Consider the following 20346-nt stretch of genomic DNA (forward strand, 5'->3'; position numbering starts at 1 on the left):
TTGGAACACATTTTGATATAGGATTTTATTAGGCGCAGAGATTTAGTGCCTCCGTGGTAGGGGCCCTTGGGGGAGTGCATCCGTTAACTGTAAATGTAGGGAAATTGACCCATTTCGGGATAGTCACCAGCCTAATGAAACTTAATGTGTGCTCTTCAGATTCACTGAGTCCATTTTTCCTCCTACTCGCTCTCTAGCTTCCTCTTATAACCTATTTTTCGTCCCCGTTCATTCTGTTGCACCTGCTCTCTCTTCATCTTCTTCCTCCCTCCTTCCATTCCTCTCACAGATTTGTTATGCTGCTAAAGCCAGTCTGTTGTATAGTTCTCCTGGGTCACCGTTTGCTTCTATGTCTCTTTTTCTCTCTCTTGCTCTCTTCTTTCTCCCTCCATTATTCATTTGTTATGCTACTGCTATTCTGCAGCACACTTCTCAAATTGGCCCTTTCCTAAATTAGCCATCAATGGAGATAGAGATTTGGACCTGTGGATTTACTTAATTCTCCATACTAGCCAAAGATTATAACGGCGATTCTGATACAACCATAAATTCATACATTGGGCCCCCGGCCTGAGAGGATGTAAGTTCAATATATAGCTAGATGTAGGCTACCATGGGCAGCCACATCATATTTAGCTTACATTGATTGGACTAAATAGTTTTTGGTATCTTTTAGTTGTCACTGTATTAGACTAAGCATAGGTCATTTGATAATGTTGAAATCTTGACATTTAAATGATGCTGGAATAGTGGAGGCAGCTCCTGTTTTCTTTGCGACTTGCGGTATGCTAACTCTGTGGTTCTAAATCAATAGTTGTTTAGTAGTCTGAAAATGTTGGCAAGATGAACTTGCTTGACCATGCTGTAGGTCATACAACTGTTTGTTACATGCACTATGCTTTGTGGACTTCAACGGACAGATGTTGCTCTCCGGTTTTATAATGAAACAAAGGTGTGGTTGAATTTATTCAGCCACCGTGTCTTCTTATTGTTTCAGCCTTAGGCCTATATGCAGGGGTGACAATAGAATACATTTCTTCCCGGTGTGGGACCTCCCCAAAATGTTTATGGGCCAATCATAGAATTACATATAGAATCCCTATTAATGGGGCCAGCAGGGTAGCCTAGTGGTTAGTGCGTTGGACTAGTAACCGGAAGGTTGCAAGTTCAAACCCCCGAGCTGACAAGGTACAAATCTGTCATTCTGCCCTTGAACAGGCAGTTAACCCACTGTTCCTAGGCTGTCATTGAAAATAAGAATTTGTTCTTAACTGACTTGCCTAGTTAAATAAAGGTAAAATAAAATTTAAAAAAAGATTTCTGTAGGCCTGATTGTAATGATTTGTTATTCAAGGTTTAAAATGTATGACCTTTTATTGTGCCATAAAAACAACCATCATGATATTTTCATCTGATTGTCAAACAATGACTTCAAAGGGATCCTTTACTAGGCTGCCCGTGCACATTCATCCACTCGCAACATATATCCAGTCTCCAAACAGTCTGTTACACAAAACACCAAAAAGTGTAGTCATTAGGCCAGAATTGATGCGTTCACTGTTGTCTGTGCACGTCTCGGTGTCAGCCACTTGTTTAGGGTTCGTTTCCTTATCAATCAGTTACTCATTGGTGAAATTAGCATTATGACAACATCTTTAATTAAATCATTAAAAAACCTTTATTAATACAATTGCAGACAGAAGTTGAAAAAACAGGAGTAAGTTCTGCACCAAACAAAAGGTCTTCAGTTGTTTTCTTAAACCCTAAGTCGCGCCCTGGCGATGTCACTGACTACGTCATCATTCTCTACTCCTGGGACCAAAACCATGCCTACAAAGCTGTATTAACAGGGCCTTTATTGTTAGCTAAACACTTAGCAGTAAATGTCCCCTCCCCCCAAAGTTGATTTATTGTGGAATGTTTGCCTAGTCTTATCTCCTTCACTCCCCTGCAGAGTTCTGTCTAAGTCACACATTTCTAAGAGGGGCCTCTTTATAATGAGGCAGAGAGAGAGAAAGAGACAACTAAAATACAACTGTAGAACAATACTAAACTTCTACAATGAATATATATATATTGTTAATCCGTAGGGGTCTTATAACCCCTCCCCTTCTATTAATAAAACATAAGCATAATCAATTATTCTAATACATCAAACATTTTAGTACAACCCTTTTCGTGACTCCTAGGTGAACCCGACACACTCCTCTCTGCCTTTTTCTGTGTTCTCGTCGAACCACATCACATTTTGAAGCGTAGGCTATACCACACGTTTTGAAGTTCATTCGCACATTTTTCATGCCACTGACATGCGGTAATGATAAAAAGTGGTATAATAGCCTATAGTTTAATTGACATTTTGTTTTAATTATTGTGATAGGCTCACCGCCTTACTTTCACCCCTGCCTACAGTATATATCATGATGACAAGGCATATGAACTAACAGGTAATAGGGAAAACAATTATTAAAACACATACAGTTGAAGTCAGAAGTTTACGTACACCTTAGCCAAATACATTTAAACTTAGTTTTTCACAATTCCTGACATTTAATCTTTGTAAAAATTCTCTGACTTAGGTCAGTTAGGATCACCACTTTTATTTTAAGAATGTGAAATGTCAGAAAAGTAGTAGAGAGAATGATTTATTTCAACTTTTATTTCTTTCTTCACATTCCCAGTGGGTCAGAAGTTTACATACATTCAATTAGTATTTGGTAGCATTGCCTTTACATTTTTTTAAAACTTGGGTCAAATGTTTCGCGTAGCCTTCCACAAGCGTCCCACAATAAGTTGGGCAAATTTTGGCCCATTCCTCCTAACAATGCTGGTGTAACTGAGTCAAGTTTGTAGGCCTCCTTGCTCGCACACGCTTTTTCAGTTATGCCCACAAATGTTCTATAGGATTGAGGTCAGGGCTTTGTGATGGACACTCCAATACCTTGACTTTGTTGTCCTTAAGCCATTTTGCTACAACTTTGGAAGTATGCTTGGGGTCATTGTCCATTTGGAAGACTCATTTGCAACCAAGCTTTAACTTCCTGACTGATGTCTTGAGATGTTGCTTCAATTTATCCACATCATTTTCCTACCTCATGATGCCATCTATTTTGTGAAGTGCACCAGTCCCTCCTGCAGCAAAGCACCCCCAAAACATGATGCTGCCAACCCCTGTGCTTCACAGTTGGGATGGTGTTCTTTGGCTTGCAAGCCTCCCCCTTTTTCCTTCAAACATAACAATGGTCATTATGGCCAAAAAGTTATATTTTTGTTTCATCAGACCAGAGGACATTTCTTCAAAAAGTATGATATTTGTCCCCATGTGCAGTGGCAAACCGTTGTCTGGATTTTTATGGCGGTTTTGGAGCAGTGACTTCTTCCTTGCTGAGCAGCCTTTCAGATTATGTCAAATAGGACTTGTTTAACTGTGGATATAGATACTTTTGTACCTGTTTCCTCCAGCATCTTCACAAGGTCCTTTGCTGTTGTTCTGGGATTGATTTGCACTTTTCGCACCAAAGTAAGTTCATCTCTAGGAGACAGAATGCTTCTCCTTCCTGAGTGGTATGACAGCTGTGTGGTCCCATGGTGTTTATACTTGTGTACTATTGTTTGTACAGATGAACGTGGTACCTTCAGGTGTTTGGAAATTGCTCCCAAGGATGAACCAGACCTGTGGAAGTCTACAAAAAAAATTGGGAGGTCTTGGCTGATTTCTTTTGATTTTCCCATGATGTCAAGCAAAGAGGCTCTGAGTTTGAAGGTAGGCCTTGAAATAGTCAGTCAACTTAGTGTATGTAAACTTCTGACCCACTGGAATTGTGATACAGTGAATTATAAGTGAAATAATCTGGCTGTAAACAATTGTTGGAAATATTACTTGTGTCATGCACAAAGTAGATTTCCTAACCGACTTGCCAAAACTATAGTTTGTTAACAAGAAATTTGTGGAGTGGTTGAAAAACGAGTTTTATTGACTCCAAACTAAGTGTATGTAAACTTCAGACTTCAACTGTAGGTTGTAATCAGTGGTGTAAAGTACTTAAGTAAAAATACTTTAAAGTACTACTTAAGTCGTTTTTTGTGGTATCTGTACTTTACTTTACTTTACTATTTATATTTTTGACTACTTTTACATTCACTTCACTACGAAACTATGTACTTTTTACTCCATACATTTTCCCTGACACCCAAAAGTACACGTTACATTTTCAATGCTGAGCGGTACAGGAAAATGGTCAAATTCACACACTTATCAAGATAACATATCTGGTCATGCCTTCTGCCTCTGATCTGGTGGATTAATTAAACACACATGCTTCATTTGTAAATTATGTGTTGGAATGTGCCCCTGGCTATCTGAAAATAAAACATTGAAATAAAATTATGCCGTCTTGTTTGCTTAAGATAAACAATTTGAAATTATTTATAATTTTGATACTTAAGTATTTTTAGCAATTACATTTACTTTTGATACTTAAGTATATTTAAAACCAAATACTTTTAGACTTTTACTCAAGCAGTATTGTCCTGGGTGACTCACTTTTACTCTAGTCATTTTCTATTAAGGTATCTTTACTTTTACTCAAGTATGGGAATTGGATACTTTTTGTAATATGGATATTTCTTCCTGGTTTGGCTATCCGAGTGATTTTGCCCACGCACCATTACTGCTCAGTGGTCACTTACCAAATATTTGTATAACTAACCCAAGATAGACAACAGCCTGTCGTTTCCAATGGGAGCAAATTCATCATAGTGTGTAGGCAGAGCAAAGCTAGCAAGAGCTTATTGGCGCGTTCTAGCATGTTTTTGCATATTACCGTTGGGGAGCGCCTATTCTGTGAAGTTGCGCAATAACTAAATTTACTCTTGCACTCCTTCTAAATAATGCAATTTTTAAAAATTGGGAAAAGGGTAAAGTCTACAAAACTTTATCCACTCTGTTCGGAACAGATTCCGGTTTTGGAAACCGTTCCATCGATGAGAAAATGTGCAGAATGTCAGCCAAAATCCATCTTGTTCTATCATCTCCCACTGCCGGACACTGGGCTTCCTCTCAAGACCATATTTGCTAGTGAGTGGAAACGCCAACCGGATGACTCACATTTACACATCCAGTGAAATATGTGTCTCTTTCTTTCTTTCCCACCTTCCCTACTCCTCTATTTCCTGCCTCCTTCTTCCTCTCCCCCCTCTATATTCCCTCCCTTCCCCTCCTGTTTGATCTCATACTCTCATTGTCGGCTCAACCCTGAGAAAATCTCATCCCCCATCATGTCACTGATGTGTGTCATCCATGATGCCTTTATCTCTCAAGCACACAGAGAGTACGTCTGAGTCTGGGCTATATGGAACCAGCTGTGGAGGCCACCACAATCCTCTTCCATCTATCTTCATTTAATGGAGTCCTTTAGCTGCACTATTGTGGAAGGATGTTCTGCAATGCTATTAGTGCTGCCTGAATGCACAGAAAGGCTGAGTGAGGAGGGCCATTATCGAAGAAGAAGAAAGAAATATGGAAAGGAAGAGTTTCACAAGGTCATTTGTGCTACAAATGTGATTGGCAAGTACAGTAAATAGCTTCTGATGTTACTTTGGTTTCCTGTTTTATTCAGTGTTATTGTGTTTTTTTGTATGCTTTTTTTTAAAGGTTGTGTGGTAGACTATTGTAGACAATCTTACATTCTTGGTGGGAGAAGATAATACTTAACGTCTTAACCTTGACATTGCAGACTACTGTAAAGTGAACTGTGACACTATATACCAACGGTTTCCCAGGCATTCATGATACATACCTAAGCGCTACTCAAACATGAAATAACAGCTCTGCGACAAGTTGTCGTATTGCTCTAGCCTAGCATGCCTATGAAAAATATTTTTCATAACATGTTCGACATTGGGTAAAGGGTAACGGCTGCTGAGTTGTTGTGTATAGTCTACCGTTCAAAAGTTTGGGGTCACTTAGAAATGTCCTTGTTTTTGAAAGAAAATTCATTTTTTTGTCCATTAAAATAACATCAGATTGATCAGAAATACAGTGAAGCCATTGTTAATGTTGTAAATTACAATTGTAGCTGGAAACGGCTGATTTTTAATGGAATATCTACATAGGCGTACAGAAGCCCATTATCAGCAACCATCACTCCTGTGTTCCAATGGCACATTGTGTTAGCTAATCCAAGTTTATAATTTTAAAAGGCTAATTGATCATTTGAAAACCCTTTTGCTATTATGTTAGCACAGCTGAAAACCTTTGTGCTGATTAAAGAAGCAATAAAACTGTCCTTCTTTAGACTAGTTGAGTATCTGGAACATCAGCATTTGTGGGTTCGATTACAGGCACAAAAAACTTTCTGAAACTCGTCAGTCTATTCTTGTTCTGAGAAATGAAAGCTATTCCTTGTGAGAGATTGCCAAGAAATTGAAGATCTCATACAACGCTGTGTACTACTCCCTTCACAGAACAATCTAAACTGGCTCCAACCAGAATAGAAAAGGGAGTGGGAGACCCTGGTGCACAACTGAGCAAGAGGACAAGTACATTAGAGTGTCTAGTTGGAGAAACAGACGCCTCACAAGTCCTCAACTGGCAGCTTCATTAAATAGTACCCACAAAACACCAGTCTCTACATCAACATCAGCAACTCCGGGAAGCTGGCCTTCTAGCCAGAGTTGCAAAGAGAAAGCCATCTCTCAGACTGGCCAATAAAAAAGAAAAGATTAAGATGGGCAAAAGAACACAGACACTGGACAGAGGAAGATTGGGAAAAAAAAGTCTAAGCTTGTGTCTCAGCTTGTGTTCGGATCACAAAGAAGAACATTCGTGAGAGGCAGAAAAGATGCTGGAGGAGTGCTTGATGCCATCTGTCAAGCATGGTGGAGGCAATGTGATGGTCTGGGGGCGCTTTGGTGGTGGTAAAGTGGGAGATTTGTACAGGGTAAAAGGGATCTTGAAGAAGGAAGGCTACCACTCCATTTTCCAACGCCATGTCATACCCTGTGGACGGCATCCAATTTCCTCCTACAACAGGACAATGATCCAAAGCACAGCTCCAAACTATGCAAGAACTATTTAGGGAAGAAGTAGGGGGTGCTTCAGGAAGCATGGGGTGAAAGCTCTTCAGATTACCTCAACAAATTGACAACTAGAATGCCAAAGATCTGCAAGGCTGTAATTGCTGCAAATGGAGGACACAATTATTATTTAAATGAAAAATCGTTATTTATAACCTTGTCAACATCTTGCCTATATTTGCTATTCATTTTGCAACTCATTTCATGTATGTTTTCATGGAAAACAAGGACATTTCTAAGTGACCCCAAACTTTTGAATGGTAGTGTATGTAGCGCGTCTGTACAGTATACGGAACAAAATTATGAACGCAACATGTAAAGTGTTGGTCCCATGTTTCATGGGCTTAAATAAAAGACCCAACAAATGTTCCATACGTACAAAAAGCTTATTTCTCTCAAATTTTGTGCACAAATTTGTTTACTTCACTGTAGTGAACATTTCAACTTTTCAACTGCCAAGATAATCCATCCACCTGACAGGTTTGGTATATCAAGAAGTTGATTAAACAGCATGATCATTACACATGTGCACCTTATGCTGGGGACAATGAAAGGCCACTATAATATGTGGAGTTTTGTCACACAACACAATGCCACACTGCTCTATCAAGCAAAACGGCAGTAACTGCTCATAGCGTGGAACTGAGAAAAATGTATTTTATTTACTGTGGTTTCACAGTAACTTTATGCAGTTGCTGCTAACATGACCCACATTTTCTCTAAAACACAAAACAATAGAGGCAGGATACCTGTCCACATGATTAAGCATGTATCAATGTAGCAGTAATGACATTAACTAATTTTCGACCAAATGAGCAGTTACTAACTTTTTACTTGGTAGGGAAGCACTGATGTCTCAAGTTTTGAGGGAGCGTGCAATTGGCATGCTGACAGCAGGAATTCTACCAGACCAGTTGCCAGAGAATTGATTGTTCATTTCTCTACCATAAGCACATAAGCAACGTCGTTTTAGAGAATTTGGCAGTACGTCCAACCGGCCTCACAACTGCAGACCACGTGTAACCACGCTAGCCCAGGACCTCCACCGCCGGCTTTTTCACCTGCGGGATGGTCTGAGACAAGCCACCCGGACAGCTGATAATTTTGTGGGTTTGCACAACCGAATAATATCTGCTCAAACTTGTCAGAAACCGTGTCAGGGAAGCTCACCTGCTTGCTTGCCCAGGGTCTTGACTTGACTGCAGTTCGGCGTTATAACCGACTTCAGTGGGCAAATGCTATCCTTTGATGGCCACTGGCACGCTGGAGACGTGTGCTCTTCACAGATTAATCCCGGTTTCAACTGTACCAGGCTGTCACATCCTGAGCGTAGTTCCTTTTTTATGTCTCTGTTTTAGTTTGGTCAGGGCGTGAGTTGGGGTGGGCATTCAATGTTGTGTATTCTATGTTTTGTATTTCTGTGTTTGGCCTGATATGGTTCCCAATCAGAGGCATCTGTCGATCGTTGTCTCTGATTGAGAACCATACTTAGGCAGCCTGTTTTCCCACTATGGGTTGTGGGTAGTTATTTTCTGTTATTTTCTGTAGTGTTTTTGTTGCACCTTACAGAACTGTTTGTTTGTCGGTTGGTTGTTTTTGTTCAGTATTCATCTTTATTAAAATTATTATGAATACGTACCACGCTGCACTTTGGTCTTCTTCTCCTTCTCCCGATGACAATCGTTACACAGGCAGATGGCAGACAGCGTGTATGGCGTCGGGTGGGCGTGCGGTTTGCTGATGTCAACGTTGTAAACAGAATGCCCCATTTTATTGTTTTAAATTTCACCTTTATTTAGCCAGGTAGGCTTGTTGAGAACAAGTTCTCATTTACAACTGCGACCTGGCCAAGATAAAGCACAGCAGTTCGACACATACATCAACACAGTTACACATGGAATAAACAAACATACAGTAGAAAAAAGAAAGCTCTATATACAGTGAGTGCAAATGAGGTAAGATAAGGGCAATAAATAGGCCATGGTGGCGAAGTAATTACAATATAGCAATTAGACACTGGAATGGTAGATGTGCAGAAGATGAATGTGCAAGTAGAGATACTGGGGTGCAAAGGAGCAAGATAAATAAATACAGTATGGGGATGAGGTAGTTGGATGGGCTATGTACAGGTGCAGTGCTCTGTGAGCTGCCCTGACAGCTGGTGCTTAAAGCTAGTGAGTTAGATATGGGTCTCCAGCTTCAGTGATTTTTGCAGTTCGTTCCAGTCATTGGCAGCAGAGAACGGGAAAGGAAACGCGGCCAAAGGAGGAATTGGCTTTGGGGATGACCAGTGAGATATACCTGCTGGAGCGCGTGCTATGGGTGGGTGCTGCTATGGTGACCAGTGAGCTGAGATAAGGCAGGGCTTTACCTAGCAGAGACTTGTAGATGACCTGGAGCCAGTGGGTTTGGCTACAAGTATGAAGCGATGGCCAGCCAACGAGAGCGTACAGGTCGCAGTGGTGGGTAATATATGGGGCTTTGGTGACAAAACGGATGGCACTGTGATAAACTGCATCCAATTTGTTGAGTAGAGTGTTGGAGGCTATTTAATAGATGACATCGCCGAAGTCAAGGATCGGTAGGATGGTCAGTTTTACGAGGGTATGTTTGGCAGCATGAGTAAAGGATGCTTTGTTGCGAAATAGGATGCCGATTCTAGATTTAATTTGGATTGGAGATGCTTGGTGTGAGTTTGGAAGGAGATTTTACAGTCTAGCCAGACACCTAGGTATTTGTAGTTGTCCACATATTCTAAGTCAGAACCCATGGTGGTGGTGGGGTTGTGGTATGGGCAGGCATAAGCTATGGACAGCGAATACAATTGCAATTTATCAATTGCAATTTGAATGCACAGAGATACCTTGACAAGATCCTGAGGCCCATTGTCGTGCCATTCATCCTCCACCACCACCTCATATTTCAGCATGATAATGCACGGTCTCATATCACATATATTCCAGTTCTTCCATGGCCTGCATACTCACCAGACATGTGTACGACAGCGTGTTCCAGTTTCTGCCAATATCCAGCAACTTCACACAGCAATTGAAGAGGAGTAGAACAACATTCCACAGGCCACAATCAACAGCCTGATCAAGTATATGCGAAGGAGATGTGTCGTGAGGCATGAGGCAAATGGCCCTACCTTTTTTGTTGTTGTTGGTATCTGTGACCAACAAATGCATATTTGTATTCCCAGTTGTGAGAAATCCATAGATTAGGATCCTAATGAATGTATTTCAGTTAACTGATTTCATTATATGAGCTATAACACAGTACAATCTTTGAAATTGTTGCATTTTGCATTTATATCTTGTTCAGTGTACTTCAAATGGTTTAGCTTAAACACAACATTAGCTAAATATACCTAGCATATTAATCCCGCAGACCCGGGCCCTTGCTGAGTGACATGGCTGTGGACAGAGATAATTGCTGTCACAAGGGAGTGTCGACAAGGTCTGACAAACTGGAAAGCTACCACAGCAAATCACTGTTCTCTCCAAGCATAGTCGATATAATGAGCCTAGACCCTGGGGTACCTGTGTGTGGGCCACGTGGTGTGTTTGCTGTGTGTACAGTACATGCTTTTGTGTGTGTGGGTGTGAGCCATGTGTGTTTGTGTGTGGCACATGCTATTGGAATAAGGGAGGAGGAGTAGGAAGACGAGGAGGAGGAACCAGGGAGAATCCCCTAGAGAACATTATTGATTACCATTCGCATGCTTCTCTCTCTCTTTCTCTCCCTCCCCTCTCTCTCTTTCCTTCTTTCCCTCCCTCGCTCTCTTTCCTTGTCTTCCTATCTCTCTCTCCATCTTTCTTCCTCGCTACCTCTTTCTAACAGCTACAGTTTATTTATATGGTTTTGCAGGGGCTGTGTTGTTTTGTTTGGTGCTGTGCTGTACTCCAGAGAGACAATCGTACTCCGCCTTCTGTAAACCATGCTTGCTGGAGCTCTTCCCATGTGCGTCAATGCAAGCAGCTGTAGCATTCGGTGGAATTTCCAAAGGCACCAGAGGCTTGACACATTCCATTATGCACCACCGCTGTATACTTGTGTTCGAGAAGCTGAAATGGTCTAACCACACGGACACCGTAGTGAAGAAGGCACGACAGTGACTCTTCAACTTCAGGATGCTGAGGACATTTGGCCTGTCCCCCGAGGGCTCTCACAGTGTTCTACAGGAGCACCATCAAGAGCATACTGTCAGGCTGCATCACAGCCTGGTACGGCACCTCCACCCCCGCGGACCGCAAGGCCCTTCACAGGGCGATACATGCAGTCGAACGCACCATTGGGCACACGGTGCCTGCCCAACAGGACACCTACAACACCAGGTGTTGCATGAAGGCCAAGAAGATCATCAGGGACCCCAGTCCCCTAAGCCACGCCCTGTTCTCCCCGCTTCAATCACTCAGACGCAGGCAGTACAGGAGCATCATGGCGGGAAAAAAAAAGACTGGCCAATAGTTTCCACCCTCAGACCATCAGGCTGCTGAATAGCCACCTCTAGTCAGATACCTGCTCCCCTCCCCCTGCTCCTCCCCCTATGGACACCCTCAACTCTCACTTATCTTACCTGCTACTCCCCCTATGGACACCCTCAACTCTCACCTATCTTACCTGCTACTCCCCCTATGGACACCCTCAACTCTCACTTATCTTACCTGCTACTCCCCCTATGGACATTCTTTCTCCTCTCCGCCCCAACGGACATTACTCTGCCCCCACCCCAACGACATTCATCACTGTTGCTGTTGTTAATATTTATATTATTACTTTTTGGTTTGATTTCACTCAATGATCATGCTTCTGCTCCCCCTATGGTCATTCTACCTCACCCCCTCAACAGTCTTTACTCTGCCTCCACCCCAATGGACATTTATTTATTCATCTCTGCCTCAGTTGTTATTATGAATATAGTGCTAGTTTTTTCTTATTACCATTTTCATTATTTTATTTCACTAGTTCCTCATGTTGGAACTCGAAGCATATGAGTTTCACTGTACGCTGCAACCACACCTGCAACCCTGTGACTATTAAACAATCTGAATCAGTTTCAAACCGCCACTTGGCTATACTCTGAAAAAAGCTATGGTCTCAAGATGCAATGGTCTCAAGATGATGCAATGCATCCTTCTTTCCCTGGATTGCGTTCTTGTTAATGACAAGCGTTTAGATTTAGATTGAATTGGGACCTCTGTCTTGAATGAACCGCCGCCTGAGTGATAAATTGCATTTTATGGTCTCAAAACACTTTGCATTGTATATTAGGTAAATTACCCCATCCACCACCAATGTGTAGCACCTGCCGGAATACTCGCAGCACGTGGGCTTTCACGGTGGAGAACGAGGAGTAATGGTGTCTGTTTGGAAGCTAAGGATGATAACATGGCCATGGTGGTGAAGAGGTTAGCTGCTAGCCGGGAGCTCTCTATTCACCATGAAGGGGAAACATTATAGTATTGGGGATGAGAGCATCTTAATATTCAAGGCCCTTTAGCCTTTCAAGACAGTAGTAGGGGGATGTAGGATGTAGCTTTCTAGCACTACCAGGATATATTCAAGAGCTCCACTGGTCCTCAGGCTGTGTATCAGATGCTCTCCTGTGTGCCTCCATTTTTTGTTTTGGGGGGGGGGTGATACAAATGCATGACTGATAGTTTGCCTCTAAGAGTATTATTATTTATGAACCCTGGCTCTACTCTAGAAGGAGATACTGTATATTACTCTGCAGTTGTTGCAGAGTTGTTCTGTATAGTCATCGTTTTTTTGTCTATTCAAACGCTGAGAAAGCATTACTGGCTTTGCTGCTTTCTTCTGTCATAAATTACCACCACACTTTTTTGTATGATGACACCAAATCACATCCTGAAACATGTGCTCCTTTGATGCTTTCTTACATTGCTTGGGAATAGGAGTGTCTAAGTTCCAATATCTGAGACCTGGATATAAATGCCAGATTTACCCACTAGCACAACAAACTATAAATGCATACCCGAAAGCATTTTCCCTTTATCTATTCTAACTCCCACATATACAAACAGATTGTGGGAGATGTGACAGAGCGGAGGGACACATTTGGCAGATAATACATACAGCATTACTGTGGGGACTCCTGGATAGTGATCTATAACATCTGGAGTATAGAGATGATGTTCTGAATACTGATATGTAAGAAGATACAAATCAGTAGCCTGGTCCCAGATCTGATTGTGCCGTCTTGCCAACTCCTATGGTCATTGTCATATAGGAGTTGGCAAGACCAAACAGATTATGGTAACAGGGTAAAAAAAACTGTTGTTTGGCACCAGTTTTATCTATAGACACCAGAAGGCCTCAGGGGCGATTCAGCTCCCTCTTTCAACCCACTTAACAAAGAATGAACAATCTGCTTAGACTCACTAATTGTATTTAGCCTTTATTTAACTAGGCAAGTCAGTTAAGAACAAATTCTTATTTACAATGACGGCCTACTCCAGCCAAACCCCGACGACGCTGTGCCAATAGTGCGCCGCCCCTATGGGACTCCCAATCACAGCCGGATGTGATACAGCCTGGATTCGAAGCTGGCATTATAGTGACACCTTTAGCACTGAGATGTAGTGTCTTAGACCGCTGCGCCACTCGGGAGCCCAATCATTTGTCTTAGTTTGGTGTTGAACCAACTCGCTGCTAGTGAGAGATTCAAAAGGACGAGTCCTTTACTGAGTTGATGAATTAGTCCAATTAATCACTGGTAATTATGCAGAAGCATGATTACTGAACACCATTGCAATATTTTCCATGCCGAAAGTGGAATAAACAATTGGTTTTAATACACATCTACATCTGATTACAAATGTACTGGGTTTCTCTTAACGTTACAGAACTGCTGAGATGTAGCCTATAGTCTTTAAGTATGGTGAATTGTTCTTAGCTGCTTGCAAGGAACGACTTGCGGTGATCAACAACTTCAACGTTTCATCAAATTCAGATTGAACCTGATCATGTGGGACCCAACCTGTCCCTAATTGAATAGTCAATAAAAATCTTGATGTTATTTTTGGGGGGGGGGTAAATGCTCTGTTTTTACCACTGCTAGAAATCATCTCGCATTGTGCTGTAAAACGGGCTATCATCCAATTCATAACACTGCATGATGCATAATACCCCCTCTGCCAAAATACAGATTGGTTAGAAATAAATAGGGCTACATTTCAGTGCTGAGACCCTTTTGATATGCAGCTCGTCCACTAGCCACAACGCCTCTGTGGTGTCATGTAAACAACGAACTCCTTACTGAAATTGAACTGAAAATACACCCGTATTTCTTAGTGATGGGCATTCCGACTCTTTTCGAATGAGCATCATCATTTGGCTCCGTTCACGTAAAAGAGACGCATCATTAGGCTCCCAACCGGTTCTTAATTCAAAATGCTTGAAAATCACTCATGTAAAGCACAAAAAGTAGGCTACCATTATGTCAGATCGTGATATGCACGTTCAAGTACTTTTTTATCTGGACAAATTATTCCATTTTTTAAATTGTTTTTACACATAAGCGTGGACCAGAATGACGTGTTCTCCCCACTATTTATGGTTCTGCAGTGAGAATTTACCATCTTCAGATAATGATTTTGTAACTTATTTGCAGATAATCGTTGTTTGAAGCTCAAAAAGCAGTAGTAGCAGTATGTTAATCAGGGAGCCACATGAACAGCTCTTTCAACGATGCGATTTACTTCCCAAAGTTCTTCAAAAAGAGCTGTTAGCTGGCAAACGACCCATTACTAGTATTTCTCCCCTCAAATGTTTTTGTCATGCGAATGTGAGTAGAAAAGTGGGGCAGTGTTTTAATCGTGCCGTATTTATGCAAATGTCTGGAATTAAGTTGTCTTGCCAATTGGGATGTTTAATTACATACATTTCCCCCGGGATATGATCTAGTTAATTGCCGATAAAGAGAGCGAGATTCCTAAGTTTAAGGTGAAATTTAGTACACCATGAGGAAAGGAAGGAGACATGTTGGTGCTGAAATTTTTTCAACTCTGGAATCTATGGATTTCACATGACTGGGCAGGGGTGCAGCCATGGGTGGCCCTGAGGGGTCATAGGCCTACCCACTGGGGAGGCAGGCCCAGCCAATCAGAATGAGTTTTTCCAGCTGTCGAGGTGACTGGTCTCAGACGATCCCTGTAGGTGAAGATGCCGGATGTGGAGGTCCTGGGCTGGCGTGGTTACACGTGGTCTGCGGTTTTGAGGCTGGTTGGACATACTGCCAAACAATGTTTGACGTTACATTTGGTGGAGAAATTAATATTTAATTCTCTGGCAACAGCTCTTGTGGACATTCCTGCAGTCAGCATGCCAATTGTACGCTCCCTCAACACTTGAGACATCTGTGGCATTGTGTTGTGTGACAAAACTGCAAATTTGTGCACAACATTTTAGAGAAATAAGCTTTTTGTGCATATGGAAAAATTCTGGGATCTTTTATTTCAGTCCATGAAACATGGGGCCAACACTTTATATGTTGCGTTTATATTTTTGTTCAGTATACATTTGTATCCAATTGTGTGCCGAGTTTGCCTTGCAGCATTGCACAGGCAGTTGCTGTGTGTTCTGTATACGTTGGACTTGACGGAAATAGTTGGTCAAAAACTGTGAATGTACATTTTTGTTACACATATATCCAGTAAAAATGTTGGATTATATAATTTAAAAATTTTGACTGCAGAATTCATGACGCATCATTGATGCAATGACACTTTTGGTCTGATTGAGGCTTAAGGGTCAAAGCGAAAATCGTCAGTAGAAACAAAAACAAAACGACTCCACACCCATTTTGGTAAAAATATAAGGGACGGTGCTGGAGAAATGTAACCACTCTCAAATTCATAGACATAGCTATGGATGCAAGGACTGACCATCCGTGATATCAAAATTATAGTTTTAAGCATGTTTTGAGGCTATATTGTGTTTGCTTACATTTACTTTGTTGACAAACATTGGAGTAAAACTAGTTTATATTTTGGGTTATGATGGGGTAAGACAATTGAACTAAGCTCATGAGATGTTTATAAGTTATTTTCTCAAACAATCAGTAGGTACATATCATTAACTGTGACTGGCCACCTCTATTTGGTCTTATGTTGCAAAATTCTAAATAGTGTTTTTTACATTGGATAAAAGTAGAGACGTAGAACTACAAAATGTGACCCGTTTCAGGAAGCTACTGTAGGTGTATGTCGCACGTCACTACTTCACAGTTTCTTTTATACATTTTTTGTTGTTGTCAGAAATGCCTTATGGAACGTGAACTTTCATGTGCCTTAATAATAAAATTGTATGCCTTCTGTTGATATGAATAAAATTGTTAAATTATGAGCCTAGTTAGTTTGAGCCACAGAAGAAGACAGGAACGTTCCCGCTAGCCATGATTGGCTAAGATAATGGATGGGCTGGACATGCCGAGAGATGAGTTCGGATTGGTCTTCCGTGTAGCCATCGTCTGTCTATAACATGAGCTGCTCCGTATGTGTAGATGATCCCTGCTACTGCAGCTTTTTTGAAAGATATGTTAGCCATGGAGATCTGCAAAAGTGTTGCTACTGGTCTTAACAACATTGCTATTAATAAAGGTCAGTGTGGAAAAGTTGTGATGGACTACTTTCTGCAATTACGTTCAAATGCCTCTCTTGTGAAGTAGTGACGTGCGACATACGCCTAGCTTCCTGAAACGGGTCACAATTTCTAAGTCAACAAAATGGATGTAGCAACTGCTGATTTCCCCTTTAAGATTGGGGTTAGGGCAGAGAGGAAGAGGTGAAGCAAGAGGGTTTATTCCGCACAAAATCTATGTTTAAGCAGATCATAGATTATTAGTAAGTGAGGAATTTTTGTATGAGGGGCTGGGAATAAAAACCAGTTGCAATTTTGATACGAGGCTTATTTGATCTAATAGAAGTTTCGTAACGTCTATTTTCGACAGACCAGATGTGCCATCTTTCCATATTTCTACACCTCTAAAAACATAGACATCAGATTATATTCCAAGCAATGAAACACCAGTTGAAAGTGATTTTATGGTATGTTCATGATGCCATGCCCTTATCAAAGCTTGTGTTGGCACAGCTCATCTGCCGGCTGAGATATGTCATAATGAAGGTTTCGTTGTTATACTTTCTCTCAAGCATGTGCTTTTCAATTTATAAGATTGTAGACTACATTGACATGGTTTGGAAATAGCTATAGAACTGCCGTTGTTTACTTTTGATAGTTACTTTTTTGTTGTTGCTTTTATTAGTTTTCATTTTACCACAAGGACATCTATAGCATAACACCATCAGCATTTTATTTCACCTTTATTTAACCAGGTTTGGCAAGTTGAGAACAAGTTCTCATTTACAATTGCGACCTGGCCAAGATAAAGCAAAGCCGTTCAACACATACAACAACACAGAGTTACACATGGAGTAAAACAAACATACAGTCAATAATACAGTAGAAAAAATAAGTCTATATACGATGTGAGCAAATGAGGTGAGATAAGGGAGGTAAAGGCAAAAAAAGGCAATGGTGGTGAAGTAAATACAATATAGCAAGTAAAACACTGGAATGGTAGATTTGCAGTGGAAGAATGTGCAAAGTAAAGATAGAAATAATGGGGAGCAAAATAAATAAATAAATACAGTAGGGGAAGAGGTAGTTGTTTGGGCTAAATTATAGATGGGCTATGTACAGGTGCAGTTTAATTTAACAAAAGTAAGTGCTCGAGTATAACCAACACACTGAATAACTAATTGATTGAAAGGGACGGCATTCTGGCCTCACAATGAATAGCCTTTGAGAGTTTTCTTTTTCTCAGCAAATTAACTCTTAAAAGTACATCGAGTGTACATCCCAAATGGCACCATATTCCCTATGTAGTGCACTACTTTTGACCTGGTCACATAAAGCTCTGGTCAAAAGTTGTGTACTATATAGGGAATAGGGTGCCATTTGGGACGCAAGCAGAGTCTCACATAGAACACCATGGATTCATGAACCATGAAAAGAGGAGTGTAGTCTCATAAGGAGGGCAGACGGGAGCCTTCACAGAACTCCTGAGATCATTTTCCTATCATCCCTCTAGCGCTGTCAGGCGGTCTGATCTGTACATCTCTCTCCATCACATTTTCAGGGTTAGAGGGCAGTCCACATACTGTGGCTGTCAGTATGAGGCCCTCTCAGCAGCAGTATGTTATGGAGATGTTGTACTAACAGAGGCACAGAGCATGTGATATTTAAGTATGACATTGTACCAACTGAGGCACAGAGCATGTAAAGCGCTACTGTATGTGTCGATAACATAGGGCCTTGGAGCATGTCTGTTTTAACTTGTCATTGTTATTTCATGTACATTAATGCAGTACCCTGTCTGTCTCTGTCTACCAAATGCTCGGTCTTTTCCCTCTCTTCTTTCCTCTCTCTCTCCTTTCCTATCGCTCTCCCTCTCTCTGACTATGATGCCCTTCTGACTTCTCTCTCAGGGGTATGAGGAGAGACAGCGGTATAATCATCTTCTAATTCCCAGCTGTTCTAATATTCTGATCATGGTGGATGGTGATGGATGACTTGCACCAACCTGTCTTAAGTGATTGGAGCGGCAGCACACAACGCTTCAGAGCAGTTTTATTCATGACCTGCCCTACTTTGAGCTCAAGAGCTGATTAAAAAGATCTGCTGTTGTGCTACAGTTGGGAATAGAAGTGCGGGAGAAAAACAATAATCACATATTTAGCCATGCAAATCGAGTCTTCTAGTCTTGGTTGAGCATGCCGGGCAATGCATTTCCTGGCATCGCCTTGGGATTGTGTGTGTTGTGTTTAAATGTATATGTGTGCACCAAATAATCCTGTTGTGTTTTTTTTGTTTATGCTACTCACTTTCTCAATTTTTTCTTTCTTTCTTCCTTTGTCTTTCTCTCTCTTCCTTCTTTCTCTGACAGTTGGGGGGTTGTGGAATACTGGGCGTGGGGGTATGGCTGTCAGTGACCCAGGGCAACTTTGCCACACTCTCCTCATCCCTCCCATCCCTATCAGCAGCCAATCTACTCATTGCGGTCGGGACCATCATCATGGTGATTGGTTGCCTCGGCTGTGTCGGAGCTGTCAAAGAAAGTCGTCCGCTATTGCTGAGTGTGAGTATCTAACAAAGAGTATCTGCCACTCTTGTTGACAAAAATAACCGTGATAATTAGTTTTTATACACATTCACATTTCTGCAGTAAGCATCATGTTATATTCGCATTTTTTAAATTGTAATTTAGTAGATGCTTTTATCCAAAGCAACATACAGATGTCAACATCAACAGACAGTGACATATTATGTAGTTTCAGTATATGCGGCCCATGCGGGAACATTAGACCAGCATTCATAACTCCAAGCACCATGAAGATCTTTCCATTAAAAACACTATTTCAAGTCATAATTGTCTCTGGTTGCCAAGAACAAGTCTCGCATCGTATAACAAACCATATAGTTTGATTTACTTCGAATGACTAAAAGTCTGTTAACTTAGCCTTTAAACCTAGCAATTAAATAAAGTTTGACAGCAGCGCAGCAGGTGGCTCAATTACTGGCCCCATGGGACCGACCATCAAACATATCGTAGTGCTAAAGCCCATCATTAGTATCAGCCTTGACATTCTCCCAGAATGCCTAGCCGGTTGGACCGCTGTGTCGATTTGATAGGAAGACGATGTTCGCAAAGGCTTTTTTGCAGCGACTGATGAATCATCTTGAGCCTTCACATCGATTTCGAAATAGACAGTTCTAACCCTCTGCTTTCATTAAAAGAGCAATTAGAGATTTGATAACTGAACTGATCATTGAGGGGAAATAGATTAAGTGCTAATTGTTGAAGTGCTGTGGTGCTTCGTGCCTGATATGTATCGAGATTAAAAGTAATACGGTTGAGTGGTAATTTGTAACATGGCAATAACTTGTTGTGGGCGGCATTTTACAACAGTTGTGTACTGAACGTCTTGTCAGTCTATTAGTGAGGATATGTTTTCATGTTTTATTCCATTATCTCCATGAGATTCATTGGAGAATACAAAGCTTTTTTCTAATATCCACACTAGTAGATCACTTAGAATGCATGCCAATTACATTGATTCATTCTAAGTGATACAGAATGTGATTATGGACATGTAGCCTTGCCAGTGGCGATTTTAGCATGTAAATCTTGCTGGGGCAAAAAAACAAACATGTTTTTAGATGCATGCCAGCAAACCCACTACA

General features: G+C 41.2%; 1 protein-coding gene across 3 annotated transcripts in view; it reads left to right on the plus strand.

Annotated features, from left to right (window-relative positions):
• LOC112248981 (tetraspanin-4) overlaps window positions 1-20346 on the plus strand; it is a 121812-nt gene that overhangs the window by 71305 nt on the left and 30161 nt on the right. For all 3 annotated transcript variants that reach the window (XM_024418478.2, XM_042320877.1, XM_024418476.2), the window contains one exon: window positions 19049-19240. In XM_024418478.2, coding sequence (XP_024274246.1) covers window positions 19049-19240 — 192 coding nt within the window. The remainder of the gene's footprint in view (window positions 1-19048; window positions 19241-20346) is intronic.

Source organism: Oncorhynchus tshawytscha, linkage group LG04, assembly GCF_018296145.1.
Source record: "Oncorhynchus tshawytscha isolate Ot180627B linkage group LG04, Otsh_v2.0, whole genome shotgun sequence".
Taxonomy (NCBI): Eukaryota; Metazoa; Chordata; class Actinopteri; order Salmoniformes; family Salmonidae; genus Oncorhynchus; species Oncorhynchus tshawytscha.